Source organism: Daphnia carinata, chromosome 2 (genome assembly GCF_022539665.2).
Source record: "Daphnia carinata strain CSIRO-1 chromosome 2, CSIRO_AGI_Dcar_HiC_V3, whole genome shotgun sequence".
NCBI lineage: Eukaryota > Metazoa > Arthropoda > Branchiopoda > Diplostraca > Daphniidae > Daphnia > Daphnia carinata.
Window position 1 is genome coordinate 5,321,515 of NC_081332.1, and position 14,339 is coordinate 5,335,853.

General features: G+C 38.9%; 2 protein-coding genes and 3 long non-coding RNA genes across 7 annotated transcripts; 3 read left to right on the forward strand and 2 right to left on the reverse strand.

The window, feature by feature from the left end:
* The first annotated feature begins 67 nt into the window (after nucleotides 1-67).
* LOC130686891 (dicarboxylate carrier SLC25A8-like) lies at nucleotides 68-3,753 on the forward strand. The gene is made up of 9 exons (XM_057510049.1): nucleotides 68-105; nucleotides 213-428; nucleotides 496-615; nucleotides 1,237-1,443; nucleotides 1,519-1,702; nucleotides 2,399-2,574; nucleotides 2,650-2,759; nucleotides 2,832-3,059; nucleotides 3,132-3,753. Exons 5-9 carry the CDS (start codon nucleotides 1,547-1,549, stop codon nucleotides 3,533-3,535), a joined length of 1,074 nt encoding a protein of 357 aa, XP_057366032.1. The 5' UTR covers nucleotides 68-105; nucleotides 213-428; nucleotides 496-615; nucleotides 1,237-1,443; nucleotides 1,519-1,546; the 3' UTR covers nucleotides 3,536-3,753.
* Nucleotides 3,754-4,602: 849 nt separating this feature from the next.
* Nucleotides 4,603-5,531, forward strand: LOC130686899 (uncharacterized). The gene is made up of 4 exons (XR_008999998.2): nucleotides 4,603-4,739; nucleotides 4,802-4,894; nucleotides 4,972-5,145; nucleotides 5,249-5,531. It is a non-coding gene; the product is annotated as an uncharacterized LOC130686899 (long non-coding RNA).
* Nucleotides 5,532-6,972: 1,441 nt separating this feature from the next.
* LOC130686902 (uncharacterized) lies at nucleotides 6,973-7,713 on the forward strand. Its single transcript, XR_009000000.2, has 4 exons — nucleotides 6,973-7,094; nucleotides 7,240-7,402; nucleotides 7,465-7,535; nucleotides 7,623-7,713. It is a non-coding gene; the product is annotated as an uncharacterized LOC130686902 (long non-coding RNA).
* Nucleotides 7,714-9,665: 1,952 nt separating this feature from the next.
* Nucleotides 9,666-11,048, reverse strand: LOC130686898 (uncharacterized). The gene is made up of 5 exons (XR_009422108.1): nucleotides 10,609-11,048; nucleotides 10,454-10,546; nucleotides 10,203-10,376; nucleotides 10,045-10,099; nucleotides 9,666-9,886 (listed from the first exon to the last, which is right to left on the reverse strand). It is a non-coding gene; the product is annotated as an uncharacterized LOC130686898 (long non-coding RNA).
* Nucleotides 11,049-11,519: 471 nt separating this feature from the next.
* On the reverse strand, nucleotides 11,520-14,194 carry LOC130686887 (uncharacterized). Of its 3 annotated transcripts, none has more exons than XM_059494268.1 (9): nucleotides 13,572-14,194; nucleotides 13,280-13,407; nucleotides 13,116-13,222; nucleotides 12,977-13,054; nucleotides 12,739-12,878; nucleotides 12,474-12,678; nucleotides 12,280-12,414; nucleotides 11,943-12,218; nucleotides 11,520-11,881 (listed from the first exon to the last, which is right to left on the reverse strand). In XM_059494268.1, the coding sequence occupies exons 1-9, from the start codon at nucleotides 14,031-14,033 to the stop codon at nucleotides 11,847-11,849; spliced, it is 1,566 nt and encodes a 521-aa protein (XP_059350251.1). In that variant the 5' UTR covers nucleotides 14,034-14,194; the 3' UTR covers nucleotides 11,520-11,846. The 3 variants fall into 3 exon arrangements, with proteins under 3 accessions (XP_059350251.1, XP_057366029.1, XP_057366028.1); XM_057510046.2 differs by having other exon boundaries at nucleotides 12,745-12,878; nucleotides 13,506-14,193; XM_057510045.2 differs by having other exon boundaries at nucleotides 13,506-14,191.
* Nucleotides 14,195-14,339: the final 145 nt, after the last annotated feature.

A 14,339-nucleotide genomic window follows, 5' to 3' on the forward strand; every position in this document is an offset into this window, starting at 1 on the left:
TAAGAATCCATACATACTTTAAAAAATCAAGAAAAATATATCATATACATTTTTTGCATAATATTAGACCGCGCAGTTCCAGACCCGTTCACGTCCTAATTCCAGGTAATGCTTAATGATATGTGTACTGAAAGCGAAAGTAAAGTAGGATATTAGTTATTTTCTAAAGTAATGAACGGAACGGCGTCTGAGCTGTTTTCCTTGGGCATTAGCATAGCGGCAGATTTCTGAACAAGAAACCCCACAGCAACAACCGAATGGAAACCAAGCGCAGCCAATCAGAAAGCGACGCAGCGCGACACACCCTCTTTCAACCCATTGTACATGGACTTTGGTGGATCCACGGCAAAGGACGATCGCGGACGCATATAAACCGGGACGGGACTCCCTCTTGTCGTAATATTCAGGAATTCCCATCGTTGGCGAAGGTAAGGTTCTTTTTTTGCTGCGTCTTTAAGTTCATTTATTTTACTTGATATTTTTTCATGTGTTTAGAAATTTAAGCTGTGCATCTGGTTTGCTTGCATTTGCCTTGCCGTTGTTGTCCAAATCCTCAGTTTTACTGCCGAAATTTTGGCTCCAAGTAGTCGAGCAATAACGTTGGCTTTCTCTAAGGTATATATATAAGAAAACATTTCTAAACAAATTTTTTTTTAACTATTTTAACTTGTGGATTCCAAGTTTAAGAAAACTTGTACAGTATGTTTTTAAAGCACCTTGCTTGGTCCTACTATCCCTATTGATTTTCCCCTTCCTCTAGCACCCACGTGGGTTTCCAGTTGAAACTGGTTCCAGCTAGAGGTGAGCGTGGTGGAGACAAAGAAAGCATCTTGCTATCGCGTGTTCCTAGAGCTGTAAGATTTCGGGTAGTGTTGGCGATCTGATAGTCTGTTCAAGCGCTTTTATTTATTTTTTTTAGTTGCTAGGAAAATGCATAAAGGTAAAAAAACAGAAAACTGGCAGAATACGCAGAGTGCAACTAGTAGCTAAAGCGCAGGTTGTCGAACAGTTGTTTCATGGCCAAAGTACAAAGTCATGTACGGTTGGACCCTGGGAATAATGTTACGACTGTCCTCCAGGAAGGTCGAAAACGCCCTGTTATGTTGTTTGTCCAGAACGTTAGACTGTCGATGAAGGCCAATGTAAAAAAAAATACTTATGCATCGCTATCAGTAATCTAAGGCGTTGATTAGACAAAATACGTCTAATTTTTTAAACTTTATCTATTTATTGCAGACAAGTGTATTATGGTCGTAAAACAAAACGATTCGGCTGTCGCGCTCAACTGGCGATTGTTTACTCCCGGCTGTTTTCGCCAGGCCCTTCACCGTCTCTTTGACGATTTTCGGGAAAAACAAGAAGAAATCCATTCCACGAATACCAACTAGTCTGTATTTGACTCGTTTTTAAATTAAATCTAAATCCTTATTTGGAGAAAAACAGGTAATTTAGATTTAGCATTGTGCGTTTGGATTCTGGTTACTTATTTAACAAAATTCTTTCATTTGGCACTGCTAGATTAAAAACAAAAAAACATTATAATACAATGGCTCCGATCACGGCTTCAGCCCCCAAAATGACGGGCGGATCGATCGAATTGCGGGAACCGTCACTTCCCGTGAAACTTCTTACAGCTGGTACAGCCGCCTGCGTCGCGGATCTCATTACATTTCCACTCGACACGGCAAAAGTTCGGTTGCAGGTAAAAATAAACACATGTTGAACTAAGGCTTGACTTTTGCGCAGTAAGATTTTTCCAATGACTTTATTGGCACTGATATAGATCCCTTGAATACTTTATTGCATATCAAATATTTTGTTTTGTTTTTCTTGAGGGGTACAATGACTCCCGTTGTTTGTTCCCTATGTAAAAGCAACTGGCTCCGAAACTTTGTAGCTTTTTTTGGTCCACTCTTCATTCGGACCCAAACATAGTTTCTATTTCTCGGGTTTTAGTTAATGATATGATCTCTTGAGATGTATTGCCCTGTCACTGGCTTAGATACTCAAGGCCTTTAAACGTTGTAGGGGTATTTTTCCTTATAAAAAAAAGGCACTTCTCGCGGATGGCCTTCCGCGCGACACCCACCGTGGTGGCACTGGTTTAAACCGGACTGGCCTCCCCTTTCTATGAATGCTTTCTCTTGTCCTGTTTCGAAAAAAAAAAAAAAAACTAGGTTCAACACTCGATTCGTATTAGGGTATCGAACTCGCTTAGTCCGGCGGGCATAAGATTTAAGTTTTTAACTCTCTTGATATGGAAAGACAAAATACTTTCACGACCTACTTACTGTCTAATTTATCATTGACCCTAATGAGACTCTGTATGTGCCATATACTTATCTTAATACTTGTGTTATCAATTTCTTATTATTATTACATTTTTTTTTTTTTATAGATTCAAGGAGAGGCTGGTGCGGCACCCGTACGTTACTACATTACCACAGCGGCCTCAACTTTGGGTGCTGGAGGACATGGCGCTGCGGCTGTGATGGTTGAACATTCAGCGGCTTCATCTCAATACAAAGGCATGATTGGGACAGTTTCAACCATTGCTCGCCAAGAAGGGCCAAAGTAATTAGAGGGTGACGGTTAACCTCCTAAAATGACAAGGCACTAACAAAATTGTTTACCCTTATAATTATTAAGGGCTCTATACAATGGACTGGTTGCCGGACTTCAACGTCAAATGTGTTTCGCGTCCATCCGAATTGGGCTGTACGACTCAATCAAATTGCTGTACCAACAAACCCTTAACGGTATTAGCCCTTTATTTTTATATTATCCTATGCAAGGATGTGGCTAAAATTAATCTGCATGTTTCATAACAGGAAGACGAAACTCAGCCAACAAAAACACGAACGCTAGCATATCTGTGCGAATATGCGCAGGAATTACCACAGGAGGTTTGGCTGTGCTCTTTGCTCAACCGACCGATGTTGTTAAAGTACGAATGCAAGCAGAGGCTCGTTCGGCCACTGGAATTAAACGTTATTCGAGCACCATGAACGCTTATTCCACTATTGCTCGCAAAGAAGGAGTTGCTGGCTTATGGAAAGGTATGATTATTTCGACAAAATTATACACCGACGTGCGTCTTGACATCAAAAACCTATCAAAACGTTTTGCAGGAACATTGCCCAATGTTAGCCGTAATGCGATCGTCAATGTAGCCGAGATTGTCTGTTACGACCTCTTCAAAGAGTACATCCTAAATTCCGGTTTGCTGAAGGATGGCGTTCCATGTCATTTTACCGCCGCCGTTGCTGCAGGTTTCTGTACGACGGTGGTCGCATCACCGGTCGATGTCGTCAAAACACGTTTCATGAACGCCCCGGTAGGCCAATACCGAGGTGCTATCGATTGTGCCGTCCGCATGATGATGAAAGAGGGCCCTGGTGCCTTCTATAAAGGCTTTATGCCTTCATTCTCTCGTCTGGTGTCCTGGAACATTTGTATGTGGATCACATACGAACAATTCAAAAGAATGGTCTTGGTGGCTTACAACCAACCGACAATGCTCAATAGACATTGATGTCAAAGGAATTATGCACAAATCAGATAACTTTTGTGAAAAGTTCTTTTTTTGGGTTTTCTATTACTACAGTTAAACGACGCGAAAATTTATTTGTCGTATTCATTTAATCAGGTAATCGGGTCCGCTTTTACATTTGTTTGATGGCTTGCAGTAATATTCTTTACTTATGTTATATATCGTGCGCATCGAATACACTATTGTTTTTTTAAAATACAGTCCCTTGTTTTGTCTTCAGTATTTTGAATAATCAAAGACGTTTGATGTGTCACGCTAGCGCTGTAGCGTACTGGCGCGTACACACACTAATTTTAAGTTTTAGATAACTCAAAAACTATCAAATCTACGTAAAAACAAATTCCTTTTTAGTGTTCCTTGTTAAATTTTAAACAAGAACCATATATAGTTATCTAGATCTAATCATATTATTTTTTAATAGGAAAAAATTTAAGCCCGACAAAATAGGCCCCACGAAAAAAGCCCGACTTTCTGTTTTTTACGGTTTATTCAAAAAGTATATGCCTAACATAAAAATAAACCAGATTTTCGTGATCAGTGATTGGAATAATTTTTGTATTTTTAATCGTCCATTTTGTAGTAAAAAGTAAAAGTAAAAAAAAATATCAGCCTTTTTTTCCGTTTCACTGCTGTCGCCATCTACCGGTCGATAGCAGTAAAACAAAAAGAAAGGTCGATATTTTTTGGGGGGTGGGGGGGGGGGGGTAAAACGGATTGCCATAGATTGCATCAAACTTACCCATTCGGCAACCCAAGTGTGCACATGTTTTTCTTCGATAATTATTTTATTTTGCTAGTATGTTTGGTAAACTGCAATCGTGCCCAATTTTTGCCTTTGCATTTTAGGTCAACTATTAGGTGATCTATACCTGATCCTGTGTTTTAAAGTGATCTGCTTTCACAGCTACATTTCTGTGTTCTTTTCCGTTGGTCTATGGTTCTGAATTGAGGCAAGTATATCTATTATGCTATCTCACTAAGTACTATAGGGAAAAGAATAACTGAAGTTGATTGAGATCTATTCTGATTCTCCTGATATCCATCTCAACAGGTTTTTATTTGCTTTTCAACATCCATTTCATAGTGGTACATGTGGCTTTGATTAATATTACCATAAAGACTGCCAAAAATGGGTGTGGTACGGAAACCCAGAAATGGCATGAGTTCAACATCAAACATGGATTAGGTACTTTTCGGGTTTTTTTCTATCGAAAAAGTATTTTTAATGCTATTATTTTGCATTCACAGAATTTTAGCGGGGGATCAAGTCAAGTCTGGAAGTGTTACAGGATGGAAGAGTGAGCCTACAGTTGAAAAAACACAGAGTACATTACCATTAAGGTATGAGGTAAAATAATAGAGTATGCACATTGTCTAATGAGAAGTACCATCTTGTGTAAATGAATCTTGTATAACAGCAATCCTTCATAGTTCTGTCACAGCTAGAAGCCTCAAATAATTCTGCTTCTCTTGCTAAAGAACAGCTTGTCCTTTACGTTCAGAGTGTTTGTGAAGCTGGGTACTTAAATGGCCCTAATGATGTTTCACTTTGCTGGCATTGCAGCGGTGAACATCATACATGGACTCTTTAGGTATGAACGGAATTTTCTTGAAAAAATTTTGAATTTATGACGAAGCATTTCTCCTCCTTTTTGCCAACCATGTCTAATCTACAAAAAAAAATTTATCCAATAGGAAAGGATTTTCAGCATACTGGGAACACAACTATCGACAATGCAACATTCTACAGGTGCTATTTTATCATTTAAGAGCCTTATACAATGATTTTCTTCTGCAATTTGTATGGCCTTTCCCAAGCTTCTGCCAGAAGTTGAATCTATGAGTCATGTAAGTCACATAGCAACAATTGAGATGCTTAATGGTGTTGTTTTTCTTTTCTCAATATAGGTTAATAGTAACATTGGATCTGAAAAGATTCTTGGTTGGGGCAAGACACTGAATAAATTGTAATGATAGGATGGATGACATGACATTTCTATGCTTCATTCGGATTCCCGAGATGGTATTTTATATTTAAAAAATTGAAGTGCATATCTGGGCTCCCTTCCTTTCCGTAGCCCCGTTTCCCCTTGACTCGTGATAAGCCCGTAGGGGGTCATGCCCCTACTGTACGGTATATATAAAAATAACATATACCGAGGTTTGGAAGGCTCTGGCCGGAAAGGGGACGTGGGGGTCCGCTTAGTCCGATGATGTGTTCACGGAGGGCGACGTGGCTACTCACAAATCCGAACTAAAGGTTAATCGCTCCAGTAAAAATGTTCCAAATCTTCGGCTCTTCTTCCGGCTTCTCTTAGCCAATCACCGGGTAATCTCCCCGGTGGGTCAACAAGGCAGTGTCTCCCCCTGCCTGGGTTGACGGCAACTTTTGAAAGGGCTATTGTGCCTTTTTAAAGTTGCAAAAATAATTCAAGTATGTGAAGGTAGTATTGTGTATGATAGATTTGAATAGCTTTCCCAAATTGTAGCTAAAAAATTTCTTAAGTTCGCTACATATGCAGTTTTCCGTTACAATCAAAGATGAATTTGGCTTTTTCGATCGATTTGAAAATGTCTTATCTTATCACGGAGACCAACGTAAATCACAGAAACGTTCAATTGATTCGCTCTATTTGTCTTCCGCTTTTCTGAACGTTGTCACTTTCATTGAAACCCGTAATATTTTGCATTGTCTCCCACATCTTAACATTCACTTTTTTGGCTAATTTAGCGCCTTTTAATTTTCCTTTGCCCGCAATCGTTTGATTGTGTTAACCCATTTAAGAGATTTCTATGTCGACCGTTGTTTTCAAAATTTCTTCGTGAAATTGTTATTGACACTAACAGCAAACAGGCATACACATTAGCGTACTTATTATGTGCGCGGATGCTGTTGTGGATGCTTTTGAATCATATTATACGGCTGCCAATTGATTATCTGGTGTTATGTGTTTTTTTTACTTAATTTTCCCATTTTGTATTCATTTTCAAATCGAAAGAGAACAATGTGGTGAGTTTGTGCGGCTCTTTATATGCAAAAACAGCAGGTAAGAAATGGTAATACTAATTTTAGAGAAAAAATGTAGAATCGCTATCCTCGTCTAAAAAGCCGCAGCCTACAAGTACTAGTCACACTTGTTGGGGGTGGGGGGACGTGAATTTTCGCTTTAGAAACAGAATGGACGTGTTCACAGCAGTATTTTTCACGCATTAAAAAATAAGTGAATTCTTAAGAAAATTCGCGTCTTGATTCTAAATTAAAAAACAAGATGGCGCTGTTTGTGCTATTAATTTGTTCAGTTAGAACGCATGATAAGTGAAATCCGGCCGAATGTTTGTTAACTGTGTTAACATACAACAGAAGATTCGAAAATCGTTTTGCTACCGACGATGAAGTGTTTTGATTGTTGTGTTTGGAAGTCAACCAGATCAAATAGATTTCTTCTTTAACGAGATCAGCTATGCCAGCTGTCAAACACAAAGCCTGGCAGCATATTCTGGCTTTTGCGTTCAATCATGTGATAAGATTACTCATTTAAAGGTATAAGGCTTACATTTTGATACTAGAATCCAATTAGTATGATTCTACTTTCAAGGAATAGCTCATGAAACTTTATTTACAAAGTACAGAGGTTGTGACAGTGGCAAAAGTGTTATCATTTGAATATCTTCGTCTGATTTTGCAGCACTTTATCCATTCATCAACTATCAGTTCGGATCTGGCAAAGGTGGTTTATACCTCTGTGTCGTGTGGCCAACAAAAATTACCACCGTTTCAGCAGTCTTCCTGCCATTCCTACCTAACCAACCAACACACATAGACATAGACCCCAAAACCATTTTCTTGTGGTATTTTAAGTTTCTTTCTTAGTCTAATATGACTTTTCTTTATATTTAATATCCTTTTATAGGACTGCCAAGTCTTTACTTTCTTCATCGTAATTCCTGGCCCCACTATCTTTTTAGTCTTCGAGTAACAGCTGTAGGTCAAATAGCCATCTCTGTTATAGTTTCACCAACAATGTTTTATTTCCAAAAATTAATAGTTGGTTTTACTTCTATCGTTTAGAGCTAGGGCATTTTCCTTTTCTATCCCATGTAAAAAGACCTTCAAGATTTCGATCTCTGTGTATTAACTCTCTCAAGCCATCTAAAAGTAAGTTTCCATTTGCCCGTTCAAGTGTAATATTGTAATATCGTTGTTTGTTATTTAGGTAACGCCATGACAGCAAAATGAAAAAAAGTGATGGAATGCCGAATAGTAAATAAGCAGCGGCCTGTAGGAGATCATCGTGGAACATCGTGCAAAATGTTGTTACATGGTCCGTCTTCGCCTCGCCCGTCGACCCGTCTTCGCCTCGCCCGTCGACCCGTCTTCGCCTCGCCCGTCGACCCGTCTTCGCCTCGCCCGTCGACCCGTCTTCGCCTCGCCCGTCGACCCGTCTTCGCCTCGCCCGTCGACCCGTCTTCGCCTCGCCCATCGCCCCGTCTTCGCCTTGCCCGTCGCTCCGTCATCGCCTCGTGGTCGCGCCGTCTTCGCCTCTCCCATCGCCCCTTCGTCACCTCGTGGTCGCCTCATCGTGATATTGTTTTGTTTTGTTTCGTATTATGTAATGCTAATCTAATTAACTCGTTGGCTGCCACCCACCCACCTTGATCCCCTTTTTTTTGTAGCTTGACAGGGACGGGCCGCGCTGTTCTGCTCCATGGTCTATCTGCCATGGGGTGGAGCAGCGCCACTGCCCAAGATTGGCCGAACGGCCCTTTAGGCAATGCACCGCAGGGAATTCCCTTGAACGAGACGGCGATGTAGACCTGGGGTGTGCATTCCCGTAAAGGTCTCATCGTCGTTTCAGCCCGGCCTACCCGGCCCCCTTGGTCGCTATCCCTTCGATAGCGACAGTAGCGACTGTAGAATATGGTGGCGTGGCAGCCAACGAGTTAGTTGTATGTATCTGTGTATGTATTGTATTTTGTATATTGTATTAAAATGTATGTAAAGTGGTGGATATGTGGGTGGAAGGAGGGACAATAAAAACTTTTACACTATTTACTTTTGTATTTATTATTTAACTACACATTAACTGACATGGGGATCGAACCCCAGTATTCCAGCATGACAACCACGTGCTTTACCATTATTCCAACCATGAACTTATAAGCCACTAACGAATATTTCTTGTTACCTACGGACTTACATTTACACTTAGAATAAAATTGAAATGCAATACTGCAATATTCTTTTCCACAATAATTCTGCTTCAAATTATATACATCTGTTGAGGTTTGAACCCAGGGTAACTGGTCTCGCAGCTTAAGGCTCTACCACAGAGCTATAGACCTTATGAAAACTGGAGAAAGATAAGCATATATTTGTGCAAGACTGCACAAACAGCCTAGACGAGAACACAGTATATGGGATAATAAGAAAGTTTACACAAATCTCGTGGCTCGATGTTAGAGCATCGGCGTTGCACACTAAAGGTCTGGAGATCGGTTCCCATACGAGTAAAACAAATTACAAATACAAAATTACTTCAGAAAATATCCAGGCATTATACTATGTTCCTTGAATTTAAGTTGAAGAATTCATAGAGTGTAATAAATAATAATTGAATACTTACAGATAAACGATAAACCAATGCTTACCATCAAAGGTGGCAAAAACAATAAAGATGATTTGAGCAAGCTAAATAAAAAAAAAGTTGATAAATGTAATGTGTGAACACGGCGAACACACACAATGAAAGTAACAAATTTTACAAAAAATTTTATAAAAAAAATTTTATTGACAATTCTCTGCACATTAGAAATATTTTTGCAACTTTAAAAAGGCACAATAGCCCTTTCAAAAGTTGCCGTCAACCCAGGCAGGGGGAGACGCTGCCTTGTTGACCCACCGGGGAGATTACCCGGTGATTGGCTAAGAGAAGCCGGAAGAAGAGCTGAAGATTTGGAACATTTTTACAGGAGCGATTAACCTTTAGTTCGGATTTGTGGGTAGCCACATCGCCCTCCGTGAACACATCATCGGACTAAGCGGCACCCCACGTCCCCTTTCCGGCCAGAGCCCTCCAAACCTCGGTATATGTTGTTTTTATATATACCGTACAGTAGGGGCATGACCCCCTACGGGCTTATTACGAGTCAAGGGGAAACGGGGCTTCAGAAAAGAAGGGAGCCCAGATATGCACTTCAATTTTTTTAATATCAAATACCGTCTGGGGAATCCGAATTAAGTATAGAAATGTCATGTCATCCATCCAATCAATACAATTTATTCAGTGTCTTGCCCCAACCAAGAATTTTTTCAGATCCAATGTTACTATTAACCTATATTGAGAAAAGAAAAACAACACCATTAAGCATCTCAATTGTTGCTATGTGACTTATATGACTCATAGATTCAACTTCTGGCAGAAGCTTGGGAAAGGCCATACAAATTGCAGAAGAAAATCATTGTATAAGGCTCTTAAATGATAAAATAGCACCTGTAGAATGTTGCATTGTCGATAGTTGTGTTCCCAGTATGCTGAAAATCCTTTCCTATTGGATAAATTTTTTTTTGTAGATTAGACATGGTTGGCAAAAAGGAGGAGAAATGCTTCGTCATAAATTCAAAATTTTTTCAAGAAAATTCCGTTCATACCTAAAGAGTCCATGTATGATGTTCACCGCTGCAATGCCAGCAAAGTGAAACATCATTAGGGCCATTTAAGTACCCAGCTTCACAAACACTCTGAACGTAAAGGACAAGCTGTTCTTTAGCAAGAGAAGCAGAATTATTTGAGGCTTCTAGCTGTGACAGAACTATGAAGGATTGCTGTTATACAAGATTCATTTACACAAGATGGTACTTCTCATTAGACAATGTGCATACTCTATTATTTTACCTCATACCTTAATGGTAATGTACTCTGTGTTTTTTCAACTGTAGGCTCACTCTTCCATCCTGTAACACTTCCAGACTTGACTTGATCCCCCGCTAAAATTCTGTGAATGCAAAATAATAGCATTAAAAATACTTTTTCGATAGAAAAAAACCCGAAAAGTACCTAATCCATGTTTGATGTTGAACTCATGCCATTTCTGGGTTTCCGTACCACACCCATTTTTGGCAGTCTTTATGGTAATATTAATCAAAGCCACATGTACCACTATGAAATGGATGTTGAAAAGCAAATAAAAACCTGTTGAGATGGATATCAGGAGAATCAGAATAGATCTCAATCAACTTCAGTTATTCTTTTCCCTATAGTACTTAGTGAAATAGCATAATAGATATACTTGCCTCAATTCAGAACCATAGACCAACGGAAAAGAACACAGAAATGTAGCTGTGAAAGCAGATCACTTTAAAACACAGGATCAGGTATAGATCAACTAAGAGTAGACCTAAAATGCAAAGGCAAAAATATTGGGCACGATTGCAGTTTACCAAGCATGTAGCAAAATAAAATAATTATCAAAGAAAAACATATGCACACTTGGGTTGCCGAATGGGTAAGTTTGATGCAATCTATGGCAATCGGTTTTACCCCCCCCCCCCCCTCCACCCCCAAAAAAATATCGACCTTTCTTTGTTTTACTGCTATCGACCGGTAGATGGCGACAGCAGTGAAACGGAAAAAAAGGCTGATAATTTTTTTTACTTTTACTTTTTACTACAAAATGGACGATATAAATGAATGGAACAACAATATCGATGGCCGAGTTTTTGCTCGAGATGGCCAGTGGGTAGAAGTTCGATCTACGTAAATGACGTTGAGCAATGTGACTTAATATTCTGGATGATCACCCTCGGAAAATAACAACTTCAGTCAATGTTTGCCTTAGTGTGGAATCAGTCATATCAACCAAAACTTTTAGATTGATACCCTGTGAGGTGAAGTAAGGAAAAAAAAAAAAAATTTAGTTATAAGTGTTTTCAACTAAACAAAATAAATAGATTTTGTTTTGTGTAGCCAATCTATCTTTCATTATTGCTGTCTTATGTTGAGTGGGAAAAGTAAAACATTTTTGGTACAGATGTTCAATTAATTCAGGAAATGGACAATGCTGACACATTTGGTAATCAGTCGGAATCATATGGTTAGTGCAAATGAAGACAAGATTCCAAAATTTGAGACATGTCCACAGAATCTTAATCAAAAATTATCAGTCAGTCATGACTTGACAAGTTATTAATAAATACTTACATATGAGGCACGCTATACAAATATTTATACCATATGAAGTAATAGGCTGGGTAACAGAATATGCATCCAATATTGAACGGTGAATTCAGCTGAAGTTAGAGGCCAAATCCAGGCAAAGTAAACGCCAAAACTGAGAATTAAAATACAAAATATGATAAAAATCAATGGGAAAATTTCATTGTTTAAAATACCATTAATTTCATGACTTATTTCCTTTGGTACATGAAACTCGACAGAGATGGCTGTTAGCAGTGTATACAAACGATTCACCTCTGCTGATGAATGCTTATAAGTAAGCCAAGGCTCTCGGCGAGAGCTCAAAATACCAAGTGATAATCTGAAAGCCTGGACGAGAATTTTCAGCCTCCGCTCTGCAGCATGAGATGTGAGCCCATCGACTTCAGTTTGATGATGAACAACGAATACAAGTGACTTCAATAAATGCGGAATGCATAAGCATTTTTTCACTGCAAACACGGAAGCTAATTAGCTGACTTAAAAAGATATTACTTTATACCATTATAGTACAATTTTCTGATGAAGGTGAAGCAAGCATAGTTGAAATAGTCAGAACCAGCTTTTGGGCTGCCTGAAATTGATCTTCTGAATTAAAAGATAGATATGCGTCTTTAAGATTCAGAGCCGTTTTCTCGAGAAGGCAACCTTAAAAAAAAAATACCATAATTAGCTTTTGTTTATTTCAAAAGTTTATAATTATTAACCTGTTTGTCGGTTACAAACCGTAGCTAAGCCGAACTGAGCTATGATGGCAGACAAGAGACTCATCATATCGATAATAGATGTTCGTCGAATTTCCGATAGAAGGACCTCAATAAGGCGGCCTTGTTTTGGATTTTCGACGAAGGGCAAAATATGGGTGATCCAGCAACACAAAAATTCTATATTTGACTTCAGGATATCTGCGTTCTACGAAAAAAAAAATCATGTTAAGAAAACAAACTTTATGAGTGAAAAGCATTGAAATACTTTGACCCGCTCTAAGTTGCTGCATATCATTTCGGCTATACCGGGTTCACTGCTATGGAATAGGTCTATCAAATTTTCTTGGATTCCATCAGAAATCATTCGTAGTTTTAACTGTTCCATAACGGTTGAATACGAAATACCTGTCAGAATCAATTAGATTTAGTAAGCTGCAGATGAAAAGGAAAAGAAAGATCGGTGGATGGGTGACGGAAGAGGAACAAAATAATCAGCAATCTACCGTTATTGTACATGGACGACAGAAGGCTGAATTTGAGATTTTCGATCATAATTGAAGTATCAGTAGCATTATCTATTCCTACCGAGAAAATGCAGATTAAGACTAGCAATAATGCATTGAACCATGCTTCAAATTTTACGTTCAGTGCCTGTTGAATCTAGACGGAATCGTTTCATAGGGTCAGTTTGAATTCCTGTTTCAGCTGTAGCAGTTTTCGCTTCGTATTTAGCCATTTCAAACGAGGATCTAAAAAACTGCCAACATCAAACATTCTTCTCCAAAAAAATTGTTTTCATATAATACCTGTTTAGGAATTTTCTTCTATTAGGTGATTCTTGGGCAGAGGTTGGAATTCTTTTACTCTTCTGGTGCTCTTTAGCACTTTGTTCAATCTTCTTGCATTTGTTACGTAACTCCTCCAACTCTAATTCCTGAAAAATGTTTAACAATTTATAAAAACATTCACAAATCAAATATTGTACATGATGCCATCAAACACTAAATACAATGGAGGAAAAGAAAAACAAACCTTGAACTTCATTTCTGTCTTTGATGCTTCAAGCTGTTTTGAATATTGTGTATCCATATGATGTACTTTGTCTTTTAAGGAGGCCAGCTGCTGACACACTTCCATTTCTCTTTTCTCCATAGCTGCCCGAACATTTTGGAGATCAGTTCGTAATATGGTGGTTTCCCCATTTTTCATAAGATTTGTTTCAGATAGTCTTCGATTTTCTTCTTTCAGTAGCTCTAGTTCAGCTACATCCACTAATTTGGCTGCCACATTACTGCTGCTATTGAGACTTGATTCTGTAGCAGGTACAGATGTATGTGCCAGGGTTGCAGTCTTCTGGTTTGTTACATGAGTTTGAAGCTGATGGCTACTACTTGGTTGTTTGAATTCAAATCCATACTTTGGTTTATTATCAATGAAATTATGCTGTTGACGGTGAGGCTGGGGCTTGGGGGAGGAACAATAACTTGCTTGAGTGGCAAGCAATACACATTCTTCTACGACATCGGCATCTAGATCGTCGTCTCCCCACAGGTCATCCATACTTGGCGTTGTGTAGTGGTTGCGATTTATCCAGCGTGCATACAAAACAAAATAAATGGCTTCAAACCGAGAGAATATCCAGTAAAAGAATGAAAACTAGACAAGCTGTTTCCTAATAGTAATAGAAACCTAAGTGCATTGCTGCCGATGATGCACAATCCTTGCTTTGGCGCTTAAGATTGAAAAAGCAGACAGCGCAGAATACAACATCCGAAAATCTCTGACGTTGCCACATTAAAATGTCAAAAATTGTACAATTGATTTGTCAGATTTGCCCTTTGCCTTAAGTCTAAAGTGTAAGTTAAT